This window comes from Opisthorchis viverrini (genome assembly GCF_000715545.1).
Source record: "Opisthorchis viverrini unplaced genomic scaffold opera_v5_243, whole genome shotgun sequence".
Lineage (NCBI taxonomy): Eukaryota > Metazoa > Platyhelminthes > Trematoda > Opisthorchiida > Opisthorchiidae > Opisthorchis > Opisthorchis viverrini.
The window spans coordinates 111,504-131,654 of NW_008751899.1; the positions used below are offsets into that span (position 1 = coordinate 111,504).

Genomic DNA, 20,151 nt, shown 5'->3' on the forward strand with positions numbered 1-20,151 from the left:
GTGCCTACAGTATGGCCCAAATAAGGCGAAGACAGGTAAAAACTTGGCTTTAAGTGGTTTTTTCCAACGTTGTAATGTTCCTTTCTCATGTAGTGGACAACCTCAAGTGCACTTTACGAAAAAATGAAGCTGGGCTAAGACCTCGCTGTTATTCGTGCTTTCGGGAAATGGCGGCTCTTCCTCAATCCGATAAATCCTACACCAGAACAACAGCGCAGATTAGGTGAGGCAACCGTCAAAAACTGAAAGCATACTTCGCTTTTGTGCTGGACTGGTATGAAACGGTTAGTAATTCTTTTCGTAACGAGATGAACATTGTTTATTTAGCCATAAATATATCGAGTTAAAAAGACTTACAAAATCCAACGAAGAAGTGCATGATTCTTAAACTAGATGCGTGGGACCTATCAACCTCGGCGTAAACCAAACATTGCTCACTGTGTTGTACCATTTGCTGGTTCTGCCGTCCTGTTTTTAGTCAAATCACTCTAATGGATTTTGTGTTTCACACATTTTCGTATAACTGGGACTAAGTCCAGTCAATATGTAAGCTAAGTGGATCACTTTACCTTTGCTGCTCAGGCCAGTAGTCATTACATCTTCATTAGCAATGGACATGGCTCTGGAGGCTCTGCGACAAACGGAAGGATCAAGCTGCGACAACCTCCGTGGTTGTCCAGGAACTTGCAATGTAGCTGGTGCAATGGATGGCCGAAACGTACTCAAGCGTCTTATGTCCATGGACCTACGAGGATCCTGCATTGCACGTTCTTGGCTTTCCTGATATTGAGGAAAAAACCCAGGAAACCCTTATAAACTTTGAGTTTATGAATATCAGAATAGTCAACTATACATTAAACATGACTTCAATTTGAGCGCGCTATTTTCCAAAGGCACACCTTTGTGGGAATCGCACAGGAGGGTCCAATCCTATTTTGAGTTGGTAAGGGATTATGCTTCAAAAACGTAATACACTACTCAGCTGAATCCCAGGCCAGTCTCCCGCCAAAATCAAATTGGTATAGAAATGAGTGTACTTCGCTAATTATGCTTGGTCGTGATGAACGAATACCTCAATATCCTGATATCTACTCAGGAAAGGAAAACTTACATACTGGCTCTGTTATTTGGCTTCCAAAGTTTTGGCTGTCTTATACATTACTTTTCTGAGCATCCTTAATTCTTTCACAATAAGTTTCTCCCTTGTTCTTTTCTTGTCACCAGCTCATTGCGCATCAGATTAAGACATTGTTCGCTGCATCCCATAAACAACTATTGATGGCGTACTTAAAGTCCATGCTTGCTCATGGGTTTGCGAAAGAGAAAACACAATAGCTTCAACGCTAATTAACTGTCTATAAACTCATGCGGATCCACTGTCTTTCATCTCACAAACGGGGAAGAAATCTAATGGATTCTAGTGTGCTTTACGTTTTGTCAATATGTGGGAAGGTTTTATCTTTTAAGCAATATAATATTCCTAGGAGCTACTCGTAAAACTTTGTTTATAACTTTTTTCAAGTGTGTGTGGTCAAGCCGATTTGTCGGTCGCATCAATAAACACTTAGCCCACCTCTCGATGTTTATGGAGCAGTTACAGACTGCTAGTAAACAGTGTAAAAAAGTGAAAAAATGTTTTAATGATATGGCAAACAATCAACCAAAAACTGTATTAACCATCTGTCCATAGCAGCTTTTGAATATTCATTTCAACAAACACAAGCAAGCATAGTAGTTATCTTATTTATCTGCAGCTTGCTATAATCTTTTTGTGCTGGTGCGCTGGATTTAATATTAGGAGATCAACTTCAGATCATATTCATGCAAGTATTACTTGATGGGTGTCCTGAAATGCCACTTCGTTTATATCTGCGCTCGTTGCGACTGAAAGAGCCATAATTTGTCTGAACATTTCTGCGCAACAGAAGATATGTGTGCAGGATAGGAATCAGTTTACAAAATGCATGTTTTTTTATAAGGCAAATTTTACTGAAAAATACGACGGCAAAAGTACTCGCTTTTTCAAGTTTCTTCTCTGCACGGTACTCTGATACGAAACCAAGGATCTTTTCCGCCATGAAGAAAAAATAGACGCCTCCGAGAGCAACCAGACCTTTGTATACCGCTATTCGTTCTCCGTTGCCGGCATCCTCATGTCCAGCATCATGGCTGTGACCTTCACCAGCAGATATAGCCTAAAGCAAAATATGAAAAACGCATTCCTCTATTTCACTCATAAGCGTATCAAGGGCGGTAGTAATCATTCGCATTACAGAAACAAGAAAACTTTCGTTGAAAAGGTGCAGTTTCGCTTGAAATTTGACAAAGATATTGGCTTTACCCTTTCAGTAAGTTAAAGCATGGATGGATGCCATGTGATTGGCTTAGGGTGGACCTTAAATAGAGTTCCGGACCCCCTCTGTCTGGTTAGGGTAGAAACAAACGCTAGTCAGTCATAATTCTAATGCGTTAACCGCTGTCTCAGAATAAAGCCTCTCATGAGATTAATTGACTAACGCACTGACTTATTCTAATACATGTGACCGTTTCTCTGGTTCATCAATTTAGATGTACGCACTAATCGGATACACAAAGTAAACCATCATTTATTCAGTGATTTTCTAGGCATTACCGGGAGTGTTTCTTCTCAAAAATGGTCCATAATTAATCTAAGCCGACGGGGAGCAAGTCCACCTGCTCTTTTATGTGGAAAGTTCTAGCTAAAGGTTGCTCTTCTAGATGGTGAGGTTGTATAATTCTTTCAGTTTCACTGTAAACGTAATCAGTAACAATGGCGTTGAAGGTAATTACGCGAAAAGCCTGAGAAATGCTGATGCAAGTAACTATTTTTACAAGGATCTCCAAAAGAACGAAAGCCTCAACGTAGGAAATGATTGCTGCCATACGTTTCCTACAGGCTTTCAAATGACATCCGTGATTGATAAAGAACTTCAAACAGAGGCGGCGATTTTTCGCCAATATAGAATGGTTTCCATGTAACTCTTCTCTTATAGAAAGTTCCTCGCAAGAGTTCATTTTTAGGGGTTAATATTTAGATAGAAAAAGTGCAACTAACATGCGAGCGGGCAACTGCTTCACTTTTGAGAGACTCATCCGGCATTCTAGTGACATCCTTGTTAATACTAAATAATGTTGAAAAAGGTGTACTTTCACGACAGAGTCCAATTTGTGTTCAAGTGGAATATAAGGTTTATATGACCCCCGGGGGCTGTGCCGCAAGAAGATCGAAACCGATTTTGGGCTGTAGTGGAATATTCAGCAACCTTGTAAATTATATTCCCTTGGAGTGATCATAATCCTATCTTCTCCACAGAAATGTTCTTCCCTAGACAAAAACTCGTGCTCTTGAACGTTTCAAATGGAACAATGCAAAGAAGGGCTTTGGATTCATTACATTACTCACTGTTGGATGGGGTCAGTGTTCATATCAGGGGAAAAGGTTCTGTTTTTCAATATTAAAAAATATACCAAGCAAGATCCTTGACGCTAAAATTCTGGTTACTAGAAATTAAGCGAAAACAAGTTGGGCAGTTAGTAAAACAGTGGAGCTGCTCAGATTAGGTAACCATGAAGAAATTAGGAATTATCCAGAAAAGAACAGATTGACTTAAAAAAAGTGGGTGGGATGGACGTGAATGTTGATCGCGAAGTTTTGTCCGAATAGCTCGTTCATACTATATAGTATTTTGGAATCGTTAACTACAATGTATTTAGTTACACAGCAGGAGATCGTACCTACACTGTCTCGTGTCGGAAAAAGACTTGGCAACAAGGAACACGACAGCTATGTTGAGAACAGGGAAGTGCAAAATTTCCAGTGGGCGTCGCTATATCTATAGAACACTTTGGAACTTCAACCCATAATGTCTAACTGCCTTTGGATCAACACTCATCATCATAGGCCAGCCTTTTGTGGCACGCCTGGATACCCTTCCTTGTTGAAATTTGTTGAACTACTTAAGCGTTCAATTGGAAAATGGCTTTTCTGGCTTGGATGCCTGACAGCTACTTTGCTTCGTTTTTTTGGGGACTTCGAGGGCGTCACTAGCTTTCGGGTATTCTGATTATATTATTTTCAGGAATCTGATCTTTCTAAACTTATGAAGGGTGTTATTGATTTTGTGTAACTCAGTATTTTTGCCGGAATAAAAAAGCTTGCCAAATGTTTCCTTAATTTATTGATAATCACAACAGTGAAAAGAAGTTTTCATTGCCTCGTTTGACACATGCTTTGCTCTGCACTGAACATTTGAATACACAACATTTAGAACCGGAAGATATGATGAGTGGTCTTAAGAAGATTGAGTGAGCCTGGCCCATGATACTTGGGACGATTCAAGGCGGTTACGAAACCATCATCAAGTGCAACAAAAATCAAAAAGCGGGTGCGCGATAACAAACAGGTGAGAACGTGAAGTTTGGTGCCATTTGTGCTCTTGGTGTTCTCTGTAGTCTACTGCTTTCCAAGTAAGAATCGGAAATCAGAACTAGAATGGAAATGGGATACAGCAAACATAAAACCAGGCCAATTTGGAAACGAAATTCTTAGTCTGTAACGGTTTAGTATGTGTGTACGGAGCAGTAGGCCGTCGTTTACATCAACATACCTCCTCCTGACAAGCCCTGCTTTGTGCGAAACAAATCATCACGTATTGGGTACCAACCATTAGGTTAATAATGCCTTGTCAGCAGCCCACCAAAGGTTTTGCATGTTTCGAAGTTATCGGTTGAGCGTGACCACCTAATTCCCCTTTATCGTATACCTCACATAAACCGTAGACAGAAATCTTTCAAAATTAGACATTCTCTTAGGCAAATTAATTTACATTTCTTGGGTTGATCTTCGGTGAGTCTCCATGGGCTTCTATCTAATAGAGAGAAGCTCCTACAGCACTTCTAATGTTTTTCAAAATGAACGATATGGCGGTCGTTTTGAGCCCCATCTATTTGAGAAACTATATAAAGAATAACAAACTTTGTGGATTTAATGTCAGAAAACCTATAGAGCAAAATTAACCATACAGTTACATAGTCTGACTGCCATTATGAATTGTACCCTACTGTGAAACAAATATATAACTTTGCGCCTCCAATATGATAAACGGCGATAACGGGCGAATGCGTATAACTCTGTAAAAGTTGTGGCGATTACTTACATGTGGTATTAAGTGAAGCATGGCATCGCCCGTCAGAGTTCCAACAGCAACGGCGACCAAGTATTGAATCACTTGATTGAAAAACATTTTTTGCACCAGTGGAACAACCGCAACGCCCAACAGTCCAACAGCACTGACTACGACAATAGCGATGATGGACGCAGCCCAAACTCGATGTTGAGAGTAGATAAAAGACGTACAATGGGTTGGATAAACATGTAAAGGCAATTAACACACTAGATAATCCTTAAGAACCTACAAATCTACAAATCCTACGACATTATTTCAAAGAAATAGTAGGGTTCCAGCCGAGAAGTTTCCAGTTTCAGGACAACTGACCAGTCGACCGCTTAACGTGATCTGTGTGATTTAGCTCTTTGTGCTGAGTCAAATCCCCCTAGTACATGTAGTACCAAGTACCACCAATAAGCAAAGATCACCCTGCACACACGAGAAAGACTTGTAAGCATGGGATCCTTATCATAACAATAATACAACCGGACATTTTGCTGCGCTCTTTCGAAGGTCTTGTCAATTATGTATACATAGCTTCTGAAGAAAAATATACATTATTTTCAGCATAAAACTTATTCACTAGCATTGTGAGCTCGTGATTCCGTGAAAATTCTGAACAGTAAATAATCAAAAGGCATTACCCAGACAGCCAACATAAAGTTCAGTCACGAGGAGGACAGTCTTATCACGAGTTTCTGGTAAACAAACACAAAGGATTTCTCATTTTTTATTCATTGTTTGAAATTCTGCGACAGAGTTTATCGGTCGTTTTTAATTCTGTATCCCAAAACATGTTGTTAACATGCTACAACTGGTTATGCCGTACAGATTGTTTTCGGGCATCAAAGATTGTATATTAATACAACTGCCGACTGCCAGTTGAATCATAATTCTCGTTTTTTATCTGGTGAGGATGATGCAAAAACGTGATCCTCAAAACCTCCTAATTTTATTTCATCACATGTTTATCAGACTGGTATTAGGCAGTAAATCAAAATAAGCTTTTTTATTGCAAGTAGAAAGTATACACACATTGACAAATAAACCGACGCATACAGCAAGCAGATTTGAGACATTATGAATATTTTTCATACCTTTTGGACGAATGTCGAAGATGCTGTACTGTTGATTCTGTAAATGCATAAATACCAAACAGATTGACAGCTAATTGGCGATAGACTTAATACAGTGCAATCAATAATCAGCATCCAGCCTATTCACAAAGATCGACATTTCTAATCATGTCAAGATGTATTTTTCCTCAAAGTCTTGGTCAGAAAGCTCGAACACGCTTTTTGGAAATTCACACTTTTTTTGTAAATCGAGGCTTTATTTGTCTCATTGGGCAGATGTAAGAATTTATACAATCACAAAGAATAACTATTCTGTTACTTGCGGGAACCAAATGATATAAGCTTAGTCAAGAATAAAACGTCAAAATATTTTTTTAGAATTTGAGTACGCCCAAATAATTAAATTTTTCGTTTTGACGTATATGTCCGTTTGATTTTTCATCAGTGCATAGTACGAAGACTGTGTTATGGAGTTCTCGAAGGTACTTCAGTATTCCCTTAATGTTGTCTTCAATTTATTAATAATTAAACAATTCATAATAGGACACAAACGTTACAAAAATGCTACCATTCTTGCCTAACCTTTGTCCTTTGCCATATTTTACACATTGTGTGGCTTGATTCGAAACCAAACTAGTGGTCCCTTTAGGTGAATCCAGTCACAGGGGTGTAAACCAAGCCACGAGATCAATAATATTTTTCGGCGTGTTATTTCCTTCGACATACAGAACAAAGTGCTAATGGAAACGTACATCCACATGCCTTGCAAAACTCGTTTTCTTTAGTGAAATTACTCTTTTTGTATAACTTTTCAATGTGCTTAGATCTGTACAAGTAAGTTGCTTTTGATCCTTTGCCACATAATTTAGAAAGAATTCGAAATATAAGGGTAATACACACTATAAATTACAGATTATTGGACATCTCAGAGTTCTGATTTGCGTGTTTTGTGTCAGCTAGCTTTAATTCTGTGCTGTTATGCCTGTGGTAAGTCTACCGAGTGAGTACTGAAAGTTTTCAAAAGCCATTGCGCAACTACCCTCAAATAAGGCCTCCGGACTCAGGAGGATCGAGGATGGATACTTTGGTTACCAAGTGAATTAGGTCTTTGCATCTTCAGTGACCTTCAAGTAACCTTTGCTTGGAAAATCATTATCATAATTGAGACGTTTGTATCAAATTAAAAAGGCGAAAGACATAGTCGGGATCTATATCATGGAAGGTAATTTACTGCGTGCCCGCTGAGGTAATCGCCCAAACTCTGACTCCAAATAAGATTCCGCGAAATCATGACTCGCTTCCTGCTTATTAGATAGATATGATTCGTTTCAGACTTCAATGGTCACAATGTCGGATATATATTGTTATTCCCGATGGTTTTTCTGCTGATTTGCAGATTCTAGTCGGTTTTGCAAACGCTAGAGTCGTCCACCCAAACAGAAGCCAAGCAGAATTGAGGAAACTCGTTAAGTCAATCAACGAAGGTTTACCGGGAAGAGGTGCAGTCTGTGATAGGCCAGCCACAGTGGTTACCAGTAAGCAAGCTGAAATGATCAGCACATTAAAATGTATTCTTCTCGGTTACCGAAATATCTGCACCCATCTGAGCAACTTCAGTCAGAGAATAACTGTGAGTTCTATCTACGGTTGGCTGGTCGATAGTGAATGCTTTTCTGGTCCTACTACAGTGGTACGCTAGATAACTTGGTTCTAGACCGACTATGCCCGTAATGAGCTCATATCTTGAGGTTCCGTCTCGCTCTGAATTAATGTTGCCTAATTTAGAAGTAACCTGTTGAAATTAACTTAATCGCTGTGTACGTAATCATCCCATTAGTGGACTGCACTGTCAGGGGAAATTTCGTGATGAGTTGCAAAACAGTAGACAGGATATGGAGGTGCGATATAAGGTTAATTTTAGGCAGTGTGGAGTAATATACGCTCAATAGTCTGGAAATGTCTGATATAATACTACGATGTAAAAATGATGATCAACTTCCAAACTTTGTTGTGTCACAGCCAGTGCGCGGTTCTACCTCCTCAAGCAGCATTTGCAGGTGTAACATTTGAATAAAGTTGCACTGTCTCTTAAATCGACTATGCTCTAATGAGATCTCGCAAAGAATTAGTGTAAACGTCTTGTTAGTCCTACCAAGGAGATGAAAGTGAGAACAAGAAAAAATCGGGCGATTCTCCCTTGCAAGCGTAAGGCGAACATTATTCTGTTATCAGAAAAAAAGAATTAGTCTTCAAAGTAAATTACACAATCTCGTTCCAAAGTATTTTGAAAAAATTCTGACCAACGTTCTTGAAAATAAAATGCAACTGGTAGACGATCACTCGTGTCTAGCTGGAAATCAGTCGGTTTTGGCGGATCACCAGGGATCCTTATTTAACGAACCTTGTCAAAAAACCGCAAAGAGCTGTTTTGATGACACCACGCAACAGTGCGAAACCGATTATCAGACAAGAAGCAGAGTAAAAACAAACCTCAATAGTACTACTGAGTCCATTAGAAAAGATCATATCTCATAATTATTAAATACAACCGCAAATTTCAAGAAGGCGGAACTTTGTTGAGCTGTTTCTATCAGAAGCTAATCCCAATAATCACTTGTGTTTGATATAGAAAATGAGCCGATATTTCGTCCCCCGAGAGGAAAAACGATGGATAAGATAAACAAGCTAACTGTTAAACTATCCCGACCTTCACACAAGAAACAGACAGATTTTGATAATGAAACCTTACAACATTAGCTGCAAATCTCCAAATCAACCAGAGGTTGGTCAACAGTCTCAAGAATAGAGAAGTTTCTGGTGTGGATGGCAATCCGCCTGAGATGCACACCTATCGATTGCCAACAATTCTCCCACCTCTACAAAACCTACACTGTTTCTTGTCTGAGGTGGAGTCTATCCTCTTGGAGCATTTTGCTTTCGCTTCGAGTTCCTTGAAAAGAGGACAAGTTCATTTGAGAAAGTGATCATGATCAGTTTTGAAAATAATAATGCCACAACGAATTTCGTTGATGTACTTCACTAAAGATTTTAGAAATAACAAGACTTCAAATACGACACAGTCAGTGTGATTTGCGCTCTAGAATATACAGTTTTGACTAGATATTCACAATTTGCTGACTTCTGAAAGATCAGGAAAAACTTTACTATAGATCTATCGCCTGATTCGTCGAATTTCGCGATTTATTTAACCATACCAACGTGAATCTTTATGTACCGTCTTTTGAGATGTGGGTGCACCAGCGGAAAATGTTTCCCTAAAAAGTACAGTATATCTCAAAGAGGACTAAAGTCAAATTACATGGTGAAGTGACCTCTGAGTTTCAGCTCGCTTCTAAAGGATGCCCTCGTACATCAGTGTTATTCTACTTCGTAACAATTAGTAGAAGCAACAGCTTTTGTAAGTATTTTCCGTTGTCAAGCTGAGCATAAGCGTTTTGGTTTCAGACCCTGAGTAAGCCGATGACAGTATCTTATTTCCTAAAGGCGAAGATTTACCGGTTGTCGTTGATCGAGCCAACTATCATGTAGGATTAATTGGACTTGTAATCGGCACCTATGGGAAAAAATTTGTCTTTACACAAGTAGGTGCTCAAATGGTGTTTTTAGCACAAAAATATCATTAGTTTGAAGGGGAAACTGCATTTGAATACTATAAATCTATCGTTCCACGTAACGGATATGTGTAGGAGGGTGGTGGTCTTTGTATTGACGCGGCATTTTCGCCTCTAAAGAGACCCTACGAAGGTATGGACCCCATGTCGAAGGTATATCTAACTGTGCACAAAGATCCGTTTAATTGAGGTGGCATTCCCGCCAATTTTTACTTATGACTGCGAAGCCATACCGGTTTGATTCAGTAGATTGATTAACTCAATGTCCCTAATTATTGTTGTAATTTTTATTCTGGATTTACAGCGACTTGATAAGCCACAAAAATTATTGGATATAAAACACCGCTTCAACAGCAGAACACTACAGAACCAGAATGTTCGACCCATCACTGAGTCCTTTACCAGACTATGGTTGGTGTTGTCCTTGTCAGGAGCAGGAGAAAACATGTTCCGTGCAGTTAAGTTAGATTTGGAGGGTTTCTCTATTAATTTGGCAGAACTTGAAACTTGCCGTCGATCTGCATGGATCTAGCCTTGTACCACTGCTCTTAATCGGAAATGTGATGGACATCTGTGGAACCGAACTATTCTTTAACGGAAAACAGTTTTAATAAAGCAGAAATAATAAAAGGATTACGATCTATTTGTGGAGGCATGGGTCACAAGATTTTGCAATAATAATAAATAGTTCTTCTCAGTTTGAGGTTAAAACCTGCTGGCTGTTTTCGTTCATCGTGATGTGGTTGGTCGTCTTTTTAAAAAATTTCCGGATATCCAGTATATTCCCATTCAGGGCTAATATGCTCTATACCAGATGCTCATACTGGACCATAAATCTGTCAATATCCTTTGCACACCGAAGTGCTGAAAAGAAATGTCTGTGCATTAAAAGCAACAAAGACCACGAGATCAAAAACCACTCCCACTGCTTCGCCGAATGAAACGAGAAACAAAATCAAGCAATAATCATGAGTTATTTTCGAGGAGGTTCACTGACACGCTTGACACACGTGACACGTATTCTCATATTTCTACATTTTGGTATGTAAAATTAATCAAGGGTCTTGTTTTTTAATTTCGTTGCATCCAGTAAAAAGAACCTAACGGCAACCAAGGGCGCTGGAATGTGAAGTACACTTAGTCGCAGTGTGGAACTAGATACACATCTGGGGACGCTTGATTTTCATAGCACCTACGCTCTTGAACTTTAAAGCTGATTTGCCACACATCTACATAAGTTAATAACAGCTGGTACTTGTCAGGGTCATTAGTGAGCCTGTTTTCAATCTTCACGGTGGATCGAATATTGATAGTATCCAAGAGCCCAAGAGGCACTGGTGACACCGAGAAGCAAAAGAGTATTTAGTGTATGATAAAGCGTGAAGTCTGAGTATATATCGCATGAATGAGAAGATCCTCGTGGACTGACCTGAACCGCCCACAGTTTAGAAATGTCACTGATCTAAGTGTCGTTTCTGTTGTACACATGCTGTTTTCAGGATGCCGCAAGTTTTTGTTTCAGAGAATGTGCTTGAATTGACAACAGTGAATAGGCGTGTGTGTGCGTTACTAAGAGCTCAGTATCAATTAAATTATTCCTTTCTCGAACTTTCCATGTTACTTCAGATTGGTATCCACACTAACCGTTTGAACAATGGGTTTTCTGTCTATTGTTCGAATCTGATCAAGGCAACAGAGAGCACGGTGTTGATTTTATTTATGGGACACCAAGTATTCTGGTTCAACTACGTTGTCCCGCCTAGCATTCCCAATGAAATTTTGTGAACGGGCCCAGTTCTATACTACAGCGTAGAAGGACAACTGAATCGGTGCTGCATAAGAAAACTCAATCAACATCCTTTGTTTTGAAAGTTCGGAAGGAGTTCAACAGTCTCTTACCGGCGGTACTGTCAGCGGATCGTCGGATGTTGGGGCAGGTAAGGATAAGCCAATCAATTACATTACCACCGAAACGAATTAATGAGTGGTCAGTGGGAGTTAATGAGCAGCGTGATTCCCTGACGCATTTTGTGAGTGTAGCAAATACACTTTTGAAGTAAATGCATTTCAGCATGGAACTTCTGGGTCTGCCGCTTTCTGTTGATCAGCTTTCGGTCAAATCAAATAGGAGACCTATTGCCCAACTCAGAGAACGAATCAGCGACCAGCCTCCAATCCGCCAGTGCACTGTAACCGTATATGAATGCCAAGAGCCCAGGGAATAATTTTCTGCGTATACACAAATCACCTTGAATTTGTCGGAATAAGAAAAATCATGTGCATAGTAGTAATAGCTAATATGATTGTTGTGAAAAACTATTTGCAAAAACTTTCGACTAAAGAACTTACAGCAGTGGTATTCGCCAGTTCCAGCACTTTCAAATAAGTTTTCTCACAAAACTGTAAAAATGTTTGTTCGTTCTGTCGATATCTTGGAACTTCTGTATGGTTATACCATTCTGCAAGTTGACTTTTCGTGACTTTCTGTAGAAAGAAGAAATACAATAATGAAGAATTTAGATTTCATTTAGAATCGAATGTGAGGATAACTGAAGCAGGCCAGGGTTCCGGTAGGCTTAGTAGCTCAAGCTGTCTTATCTATACCAGACATTCGGTTAAACCACACTGGGAGGAATATAATAAATATTCTTTGTGTCCCTCCACCACAGAAGCCGGAATCACTGATACTTAAGAGCGATGTTAAACAAGGCAACCTTGCTGTAGGTGTACCCATTCAGCATGTGTTCGCTGATCCCCTTTCTAACACAGTTTCATAGTTAATTAAACCAGAATTTGTTTAATGGCACAAGATAACTGACTGAATGTGGCTTAGTTACTCGGGAAATAAGATGGCGAATTTTGTAGAATTGATGAATTGATGAATCGGTCGGCTTATATAATTGACGAAATTTAATTGACCGTAAACGACATGTGGATTAGTGCTCTTTGATTACGAAGATACCAATGTTGTAATGATGATAAAATGACCGAGTGACTCAGTCGAAATTGTAGAAACGCCTTAAGCCAAATGAGTTTATTTTTGGCGATGAAGGCAGCTTGCATTTTTTGAACTTTTCTCACTAATAATTTTTACTATTGCTTCTGGATTTTATTTCGATTGATGCCCCAGTCTACAGGTGATAGGAAAATATACGTCACGACAAACTAGTCGCTAAAATATGTAACTTCATCTCTAGTGTTTTACTCACACACCAGGGTTTTTCAGAAAACACATGCACACTGCAGTATGTGTACGCATTGGTCTACAACCCTGACGGTTGGAGTTACTCCATGTAGTCTGTGAAGCACCCCGGGGGTGTACCCATCCATCGGGAAAGTATTTTCATACGTTGATAACATTTTTGCATCTCTGGATACTTTCAATGGATACAGGTGTAAAATAGAATGTTAGATGTCCCCTCTGCATAATTACAGTGTTTACAGCCGGTCAGTTTATTCACTAAAACCCGGCGAGAAGGTCTAGCCGAGCGGTTTAAGCGATAGATCTTTACACTGTTATTTGAAGTCAGCGTGAGTTGCGCGCTGTTTTTGGGTGTATATCTAAACGACATTTGCTCCATTTGTGTTACTGGGATGCCAGATTAAGAAAAACGGTAAGGCCTGACTCAATGGTGGCGGCGTGTACAAGAAAATAATCAACACGACCAACATTACAGTGTTGCTTCTAATGTGACTGACATAATTACATCGAAATTATTCTGTTTAAAATAAGAATTTCGGAATCATTTCGAATGCAAAGCTAATAGTGAACGTGAAATTGGTTTTTACCGGTGTGATTTGACCACCAAGACACTTGGCGGAAGCATTTTATGTCTCCATTTAGTCCTATGGATAAAACTGCTGGGTAGCTTTCAAGTAGAACAGAAAATCGATGAGTTGATATCTAACACGTAAAGACACTATGTAGTGTAGCGACTCGTTAACATAAAGTCGGCATTTTATATTCTGCACGGTATACAGTGCTGTATGTACACAGCACATTGCCACTGAAATACCGAATTCTTGAGAAGCATCTGATTGTTCACGGGTAGTAGTTAATAGATAGATTCCATCATCATTTTTAGCACAACACTTCTAAGCGCTGAGTTCTGTCTGGATACACCAACACATTGTTTTGATGCAGCGCTGTATTAAAACTTATTTCCTCTTATATCTGTTCCCTATGGTTTGGTTGCAGTATCTCATAAGCTTTGAATGAAAATGGATGAGAGGTTTCACCAACTGTAAAAACGCACAATACAATATGACGTAGCATGACATTCCTAACAGTTGTTTCGTGGGCACCGATATTTTCGTAAGTGTATACGAAACTCAGAAAATGGCTTTAAACACTACATCGTCCAGCTAAACCACTGGCGTCGACTTGGCTGTGGTCAAGCCAATTTCGACAGGAATCATCCGCAAATAACAGTGAATTCCATATTCAACCGTTGCACGGGAGAACTCGACGCCGTACTGCGGATTACGGGGGTGTTTCGTCGGTGCTCCAAGCATGGTGGCAAAGAAACAGCAGATATAATTAGACATGATCCACGACACTACTGCGGTGCGACCGCCGCCACAACAACGTGCGGTGATTCATATGGCCTATGTGACAAGTGATCCAGTTTCACCAGACCATCGTAGATATAGGCCTTCGAGCAACGAGATATTTAGCAGTCCAGAAATGTGTGTCATTACGGATAAGAAAGGACAAGTGTTCAGTGTGTGTGTGGAGTAAAGTCCTTCTGAGATAATCGGACGCACAGTACAGTTTGAGTTGAAAGATCTAGTATTTGCTGAAACGAGAAAACCGGTTCCTGGTTCATCGGATTCTCGCTCTAGTTGTCCAAGCCGGCTACATCATCAAACCCAACAGGGCAGGTTATATACATGAGTTTATCATAACGCAATGGAGAAATCCAACCAGTTGACTAAATAAGATAATTGACTGTCATTGCATTTCTGAGCGTACTTGAGATTCACTCAAACGTCTTCGAAACAAACAAGGGAGAACGAAATGTCTTATTGTTTTTAGTAGTGTGACAATTATCTAGACTTCAAAGAATATGTTTCACACTCCAAGACTGTCATTTCAAACATCTTCCACTCCAGATAAGACGGGGGAAAATTAAACTTTCTAACAAGAGCCTCTGATTAAGTGTGGATGTGCCCACTCATCATGAGGAATCGGCCAACCTAGTTAAAATAGAGTCGATGAGTTAGCTGACCTAAAGAGTCAGCGCCACTTCCGTTGGAACATCTTCGAAGTAGGATGCTGCTTCCATACAGAAAACTAATCTCCGTTCACCTTACGTTTGAAATTAAAAAGACTCAGGCTACCATAAAATGGTCTGTTTTAATGGCGCATTTGCTCAGCCTAATAACAGAGTTTCAAACTGACGCAGTCACTGCTTCGTTGTTACTAAACGCCGAAAAGTAGATATATTTCTTCAGTTCACAGGCTAAGTTCAGACAGTTGAAAACCTGCTCGAAAAAGAACAAAGGTCACCGTGGGGAAATAAACCTCAGATGCTACTGTGTGGGATGTTGAAAGGAGATCATGTGAGCTGGGGGTAACAGATGAGATGGACTTGTTTCGAAAGCGAACCAATCAGCACCAACACACAATCACGACGCCATAGACCTGGATAAGTCTTGTGGAAGGCCAGTGGCATACAGTGTCCACAGGTGCATACAAGTCAAAATTGATAGATAAGTAAATTATGTTGGTGGATAAACGTGAGGAATTACCAAGACCCCTAAGAAAGTTCAAAATTATGGATAGTTGTCGGTGTTATGTACAGAGTGCTTGAAAGGTAGACGTGTTAGGTTTACTAGGATGTACTAAAACCACGAGCAAGATCAACCAGATTGAAAACCGCAGAAACTTGATAATATGGTCAAATACCTAACGAAATAGGAAGGCTATTGTCCGAGGATAGTGTTTTGTTCAAATAAGCCACGGAGAATTTCTCTAATAGTTATATCTAAGAGTCGGTTAAGTTAGGTTTTCTAGTGGGCAATTGAAGGTAATGAGAAAGCTGGATTGAAGCAGGTAGGTTAAAAAATCTGCGGTTTTTCCACTCAAAACGTTTTAGGACTTCCAGTCGAGTAAATTGAAGGACAAACAAGGAAAAGCGAAAACTGCTAATAACTGCTCTAGCCATACCCCAAAACGACTGACTTCCGGTCGGTACCCACCGTATTTGGACAGCATTTTTTGCAGTGAACTGGTCTTCTGAACTGCCGCCCAAACACGACTGTGTACTGTGTGTGACGTCATCATAGACACTTGCTGAGGAACAGGGAAGTACTCGTCAGTGTTTGTAGGGTCGCGTACTCTTTATTATCAGATGTGTAGGACTGCAGCACACTGAGTAGGATTGATTTGTTGGTCGCAAAAAATGAAAACCTATGCCAAAGGGATGTTTTTGTAAGGTCTACAGAAAAGTTTGGACGATCACCTGAGGCACAACAATCTACGGATTCGATCCATAGTTAAAATATGTAATCGTTTAATTATGTAGATACTAATACAGACTAGTCGCAAATTAGTGATAGATGGGACAATGCGACATCGGGTAGCTGATTTGGGCATCACATCCTATGTATAACAGTTCCACCCTACCCGAAAATCCTAGTTTTTTCTTTCTTTGAGTTATAATATCTTTGAAAATGAGTATGCAGCCTGTTTGTTGTCATTACTGGGCAGCCGTCATCCTTTAATATTATTTTATTATCTTGCAACCGATGATAAAATGACAATGGTTGGGCACAACCACTAACCCACCGCTACGCACAACTACGCTCCCCAATAACGCATCGATGATGTCCCCTCGATTAGTGGTGAAACGGTTTCAATCAAATTGCTCAGCTCAACGAACAAGCCAACGACCAAGCGGGCAACTGTCAAACAAGCAATGGCTTGTTTAAGATCAGTACAGCTTGGTGTATCTCGTTTTATGTAGCAGTAAATATTAAGTCATGCTCATACATCGAAATCTCTCTTTTATTCTTTTGAAACAGAGTATACTCTGTCTCTACCTGAGTGGATTTTGCTTGATTACCAAAATAGGTAGCTGGCACAAGAACTTAGACTGAAAAGCCACTTTTTGGTCTTTCTTAAAGGGATAATGCTTTGTCCACAATAAAAAAGATTAGATATTGCAAAATCCATCACTTTCTTTGCGTTGATTCATAGGGAAAGATTTTTTTATAAAAAACGCACTGGATTGTACTGATTAGCACTGTAACAACAAACCAATGCGACTTTGATAGAATTATTCATTGTGGTGCGCTGCTTTATTCAGAGATGCCCAAAATCAAAGAAAAATAAGGTAAATTTGTAACCATGACGTTGCGTGTCATCTGACATCGGAGTAACTGTGGTCGATATGAAATAAGGCTCAAATAATCAGGGTGACTTGAAGAAACGATACCGTCAAGCAGACGGATATCTGAACAGCAAAAATATCGGAGTGCTGGCTTTAGCAACTCATTAGTAGACGAGCTGTATTCACCGAAACGGAACAAATTCAAAGCTACGTTTTTTTCATTTGGTACTGGTAGCCAGGTTGTATAGAGCCAGTCATTATATGGTACACTGCTAAACCAGCATTTAGGTGAAAGTTGGTTTCGGTAAGGCAGCTTGGCTCTTTGTGCACTTCACTGTAAATCGAGCTCGGGTCAAAGTTGACCGACGGAAACATGTAGGTAGCGTGTAACTTTGGTTACATGATTGATGCAGAATGAGCTTATGACGGACTCAGTTTTTCTTGGATCTCTTTGTTCCGTCAAATAAAAATGTTTAACAGTAATGACGAACCAATTGTGATGATAAGATCTACGATATGCGCATTTCGCATAATTTGCTCTTCGTCAAAAGTCTTACCGTGTAGGTGATTTTTTCCGTCCACAACAAAACAAAACTGTTCAGCCGTGTGAGACTTTCCACTTGAATGTTTTTGGTGAAAAGTTGCTGCATCTAACGTCTTTTTATGATCCTTGGCTACTATTGACGGGCTATTGTTGCATGCTCGAAATTAAGCTTAAATATATCACAAGTGATGGATTCAATTGGGATTTGGTTGAGTCTTTCGTTGGCAATAGCCTTACTTGCAGATGAGTGTAGTTTGATACTAGTGTGCAGTGTGGTATTCGAACACAACAAAAAGTTAATGGAAATCTGATAAGCTGAAAGAAGTGTGAAATTAGTAGTGATCTGTTCAAGTGCTTTCAGCAGCCTTCGAATTAGAGTTGTCAAGAAAATATGTTTTTAAGTTTCGAATATAGTATAGGTTAAAATATGTGATAACTTTTTTGCAGCCTCCTTATTAGAAAAATATTACAAAAGGGACAACCGACTGAGATTCGTTAGAGTAGTCCGTTAGCACCTTAGTTTTGCGAACGAGTTTGCTTCGCGACCTTCCTGTTTCTTCATACCTGACCGAGCAGTGTCCCTAACAGTCAGATTCCCCACCCGGTGTAGATCACCTCTGAAATTGGTAGATTTCCTATTACATTGAGTCTGATAACAAATTTTCATATGGGAGGAAATATTTGCAAACGCAGTATAGAGCTTCCATATTATACCTGAGTCACTTAAGGCTTTAGGGTCTATCACATGACATTTACCAGTGCACCTAATCGTTGATCTGATTACTATTCATCTGCGTTATTTCCAACATAAAGCCTTCATAAAGATTACTTCTCTGCTTTTTCTGGGTGGTCAGCCGAAATGACAGTAATAACCCACCAGTAACTTAGTTCAAATTAAGGACTAATTATTCATTCCGGTAAAACTCTATAATTCTAACTTTTTGTCAGTAAATTTTGTTTGCATTGACCAGATTTGTCTTGTTATTGCAGTTTTCTGTTTCTTGTAGCACTAATTCAAAATAGTTGTTGAAATCAATAGCACGTTGTTTTCGTCCTCAGCGGCGTAGAGACGAAAACGGGGAAAATCTTTCTCAGAAACCAAGTCAACATGTTGCAATCAATGAAGAAGCCACCATGTGCTACGTTTATACCCATGAATCTTGCTTTACTGAAGAATGGTCCTCTGCTTGAGTCAGTGTGTATTAAATCAAAGCTCAAAGTATACTAAACTGGTTGACGAGTGAAATTTGTGTGATTCTACCCTGCTTGGAACAGTCGTTCCACTTCCGCTGTGTGTGGTTTGGTCCCCATTTATCAGTTCTTTGAATGTGGAGACCAATGTAAAACGCCGAGTGATGGTAAGAGGATTATATACTTATTGATTGGTTCTGCAACTTTCCAGTTTATAATGACGCCTTGTACACTGAAGAAGAATGTTTAACAGGTTTCCGAGTTCGACGTTTCACTAAGTAGTGAAAACTTTCTGACGAAATTAAAAGCGATTCTCCGTCTCATGGTAGACAACTTACCGTCCCAAGGTCTTCATTCATATGTTCTAGTAGACTAATGAAACTGAAGGCCTGACTTATTGGTTTTGTAGCCGGACCTCGAAAAGTTTTGCACCAAGTCGTTGGATCCTCTGGAACGATTTCGCCCAATGTAGCTGGTTGTACACAAACAAATGTGAGTAATCCAAAAGAGAAGAGTAACAAATCATGCTTCGTTGTTCTGTACCACGACATCTGTCTACCAGTATGGAAGAACAACACAGTATTGTACGACGAGATCAGTCGACCAATTTATGGAAAGTGAATAAGGTTTGTTTTGCCGTTTCCTCAATATATAGACTGTTGTGTAGTTCTTTTTACAAGTGTCCTATTCGTCCGTGGGTTATACATCTAATTACCGGAAGCAGTAATTATGTTTCAGAGGGTCATTTGGCCTTTCGGTTAGGACGAGCTTGACAGATTTGGTAAATCAGTTAAAATCTGGATCTATAAAACAATGTATTGAACACGAGACGCATCATAACGGTTACGGCCACCTATCCCGCCCATGCAATGCATACCACTCCACACAGCTGATAAAATGGTGAACGTTCAGTAGTATTTGTTCGTGGCAAAAGTCAATCTTCATTGAACCAAATCACTGCTCGTATGTTCTGACATATGCTGTCGATAAACGGTCGTATCGCAAAGCTGTTCCGCACAGTTCTGGACGAATAACTGATTTTCTGGATTTATTGCACTCTCCTTATTATAACAAGGATTCTGTCAGAAGGTAGACACCTAACCAAACGGTGATAATCAACGGCTAAATAACTAAATAATCATTCTTCTTTGGATAGGCTCAACGTCCATGCTGCACTTTGCC

General features: G+C 39.7%; 1 protein-coding gene across 1 annotated transcript in view; it reads right to left on the minus strand.

The window, feature by feature from the left end:
• Positions 1–19,573, minus strand: part of T265_08873 (hypothetical protein) — a gene marked incomplete at both ends in the record, with an annotated part of 46,922 nt that extends 27,349 nt beyond the window's left edge. Inside the window, 6 exons of the mRNA XM_009174795.1 lie at positions 570–780; positions 2,055–2,195; positions 5,178–5,347; positions 6,287–6,323; positions 12,247–12,381; positions 19,308–19,573. Of these exons, the coding sequence (XP_009173059.1) occupies positions 570–780; positions 2,055–2,195; positions 5,178–5,347; positions 6,287–6,323; positions 12,247–12,381; positions 19,308–19,520 (907 nt within the window). The remainder of the gene's footprint in view (positions 1–569; positions 781–2,054; positions 2,196–5,177; positions 5,348–6,286; positions 6,324–12,246; positions 12,382–19,307) is intronic.
• Between the last annotated feature and the right edge of the window lie 578 nt (positions 19,574–20,151).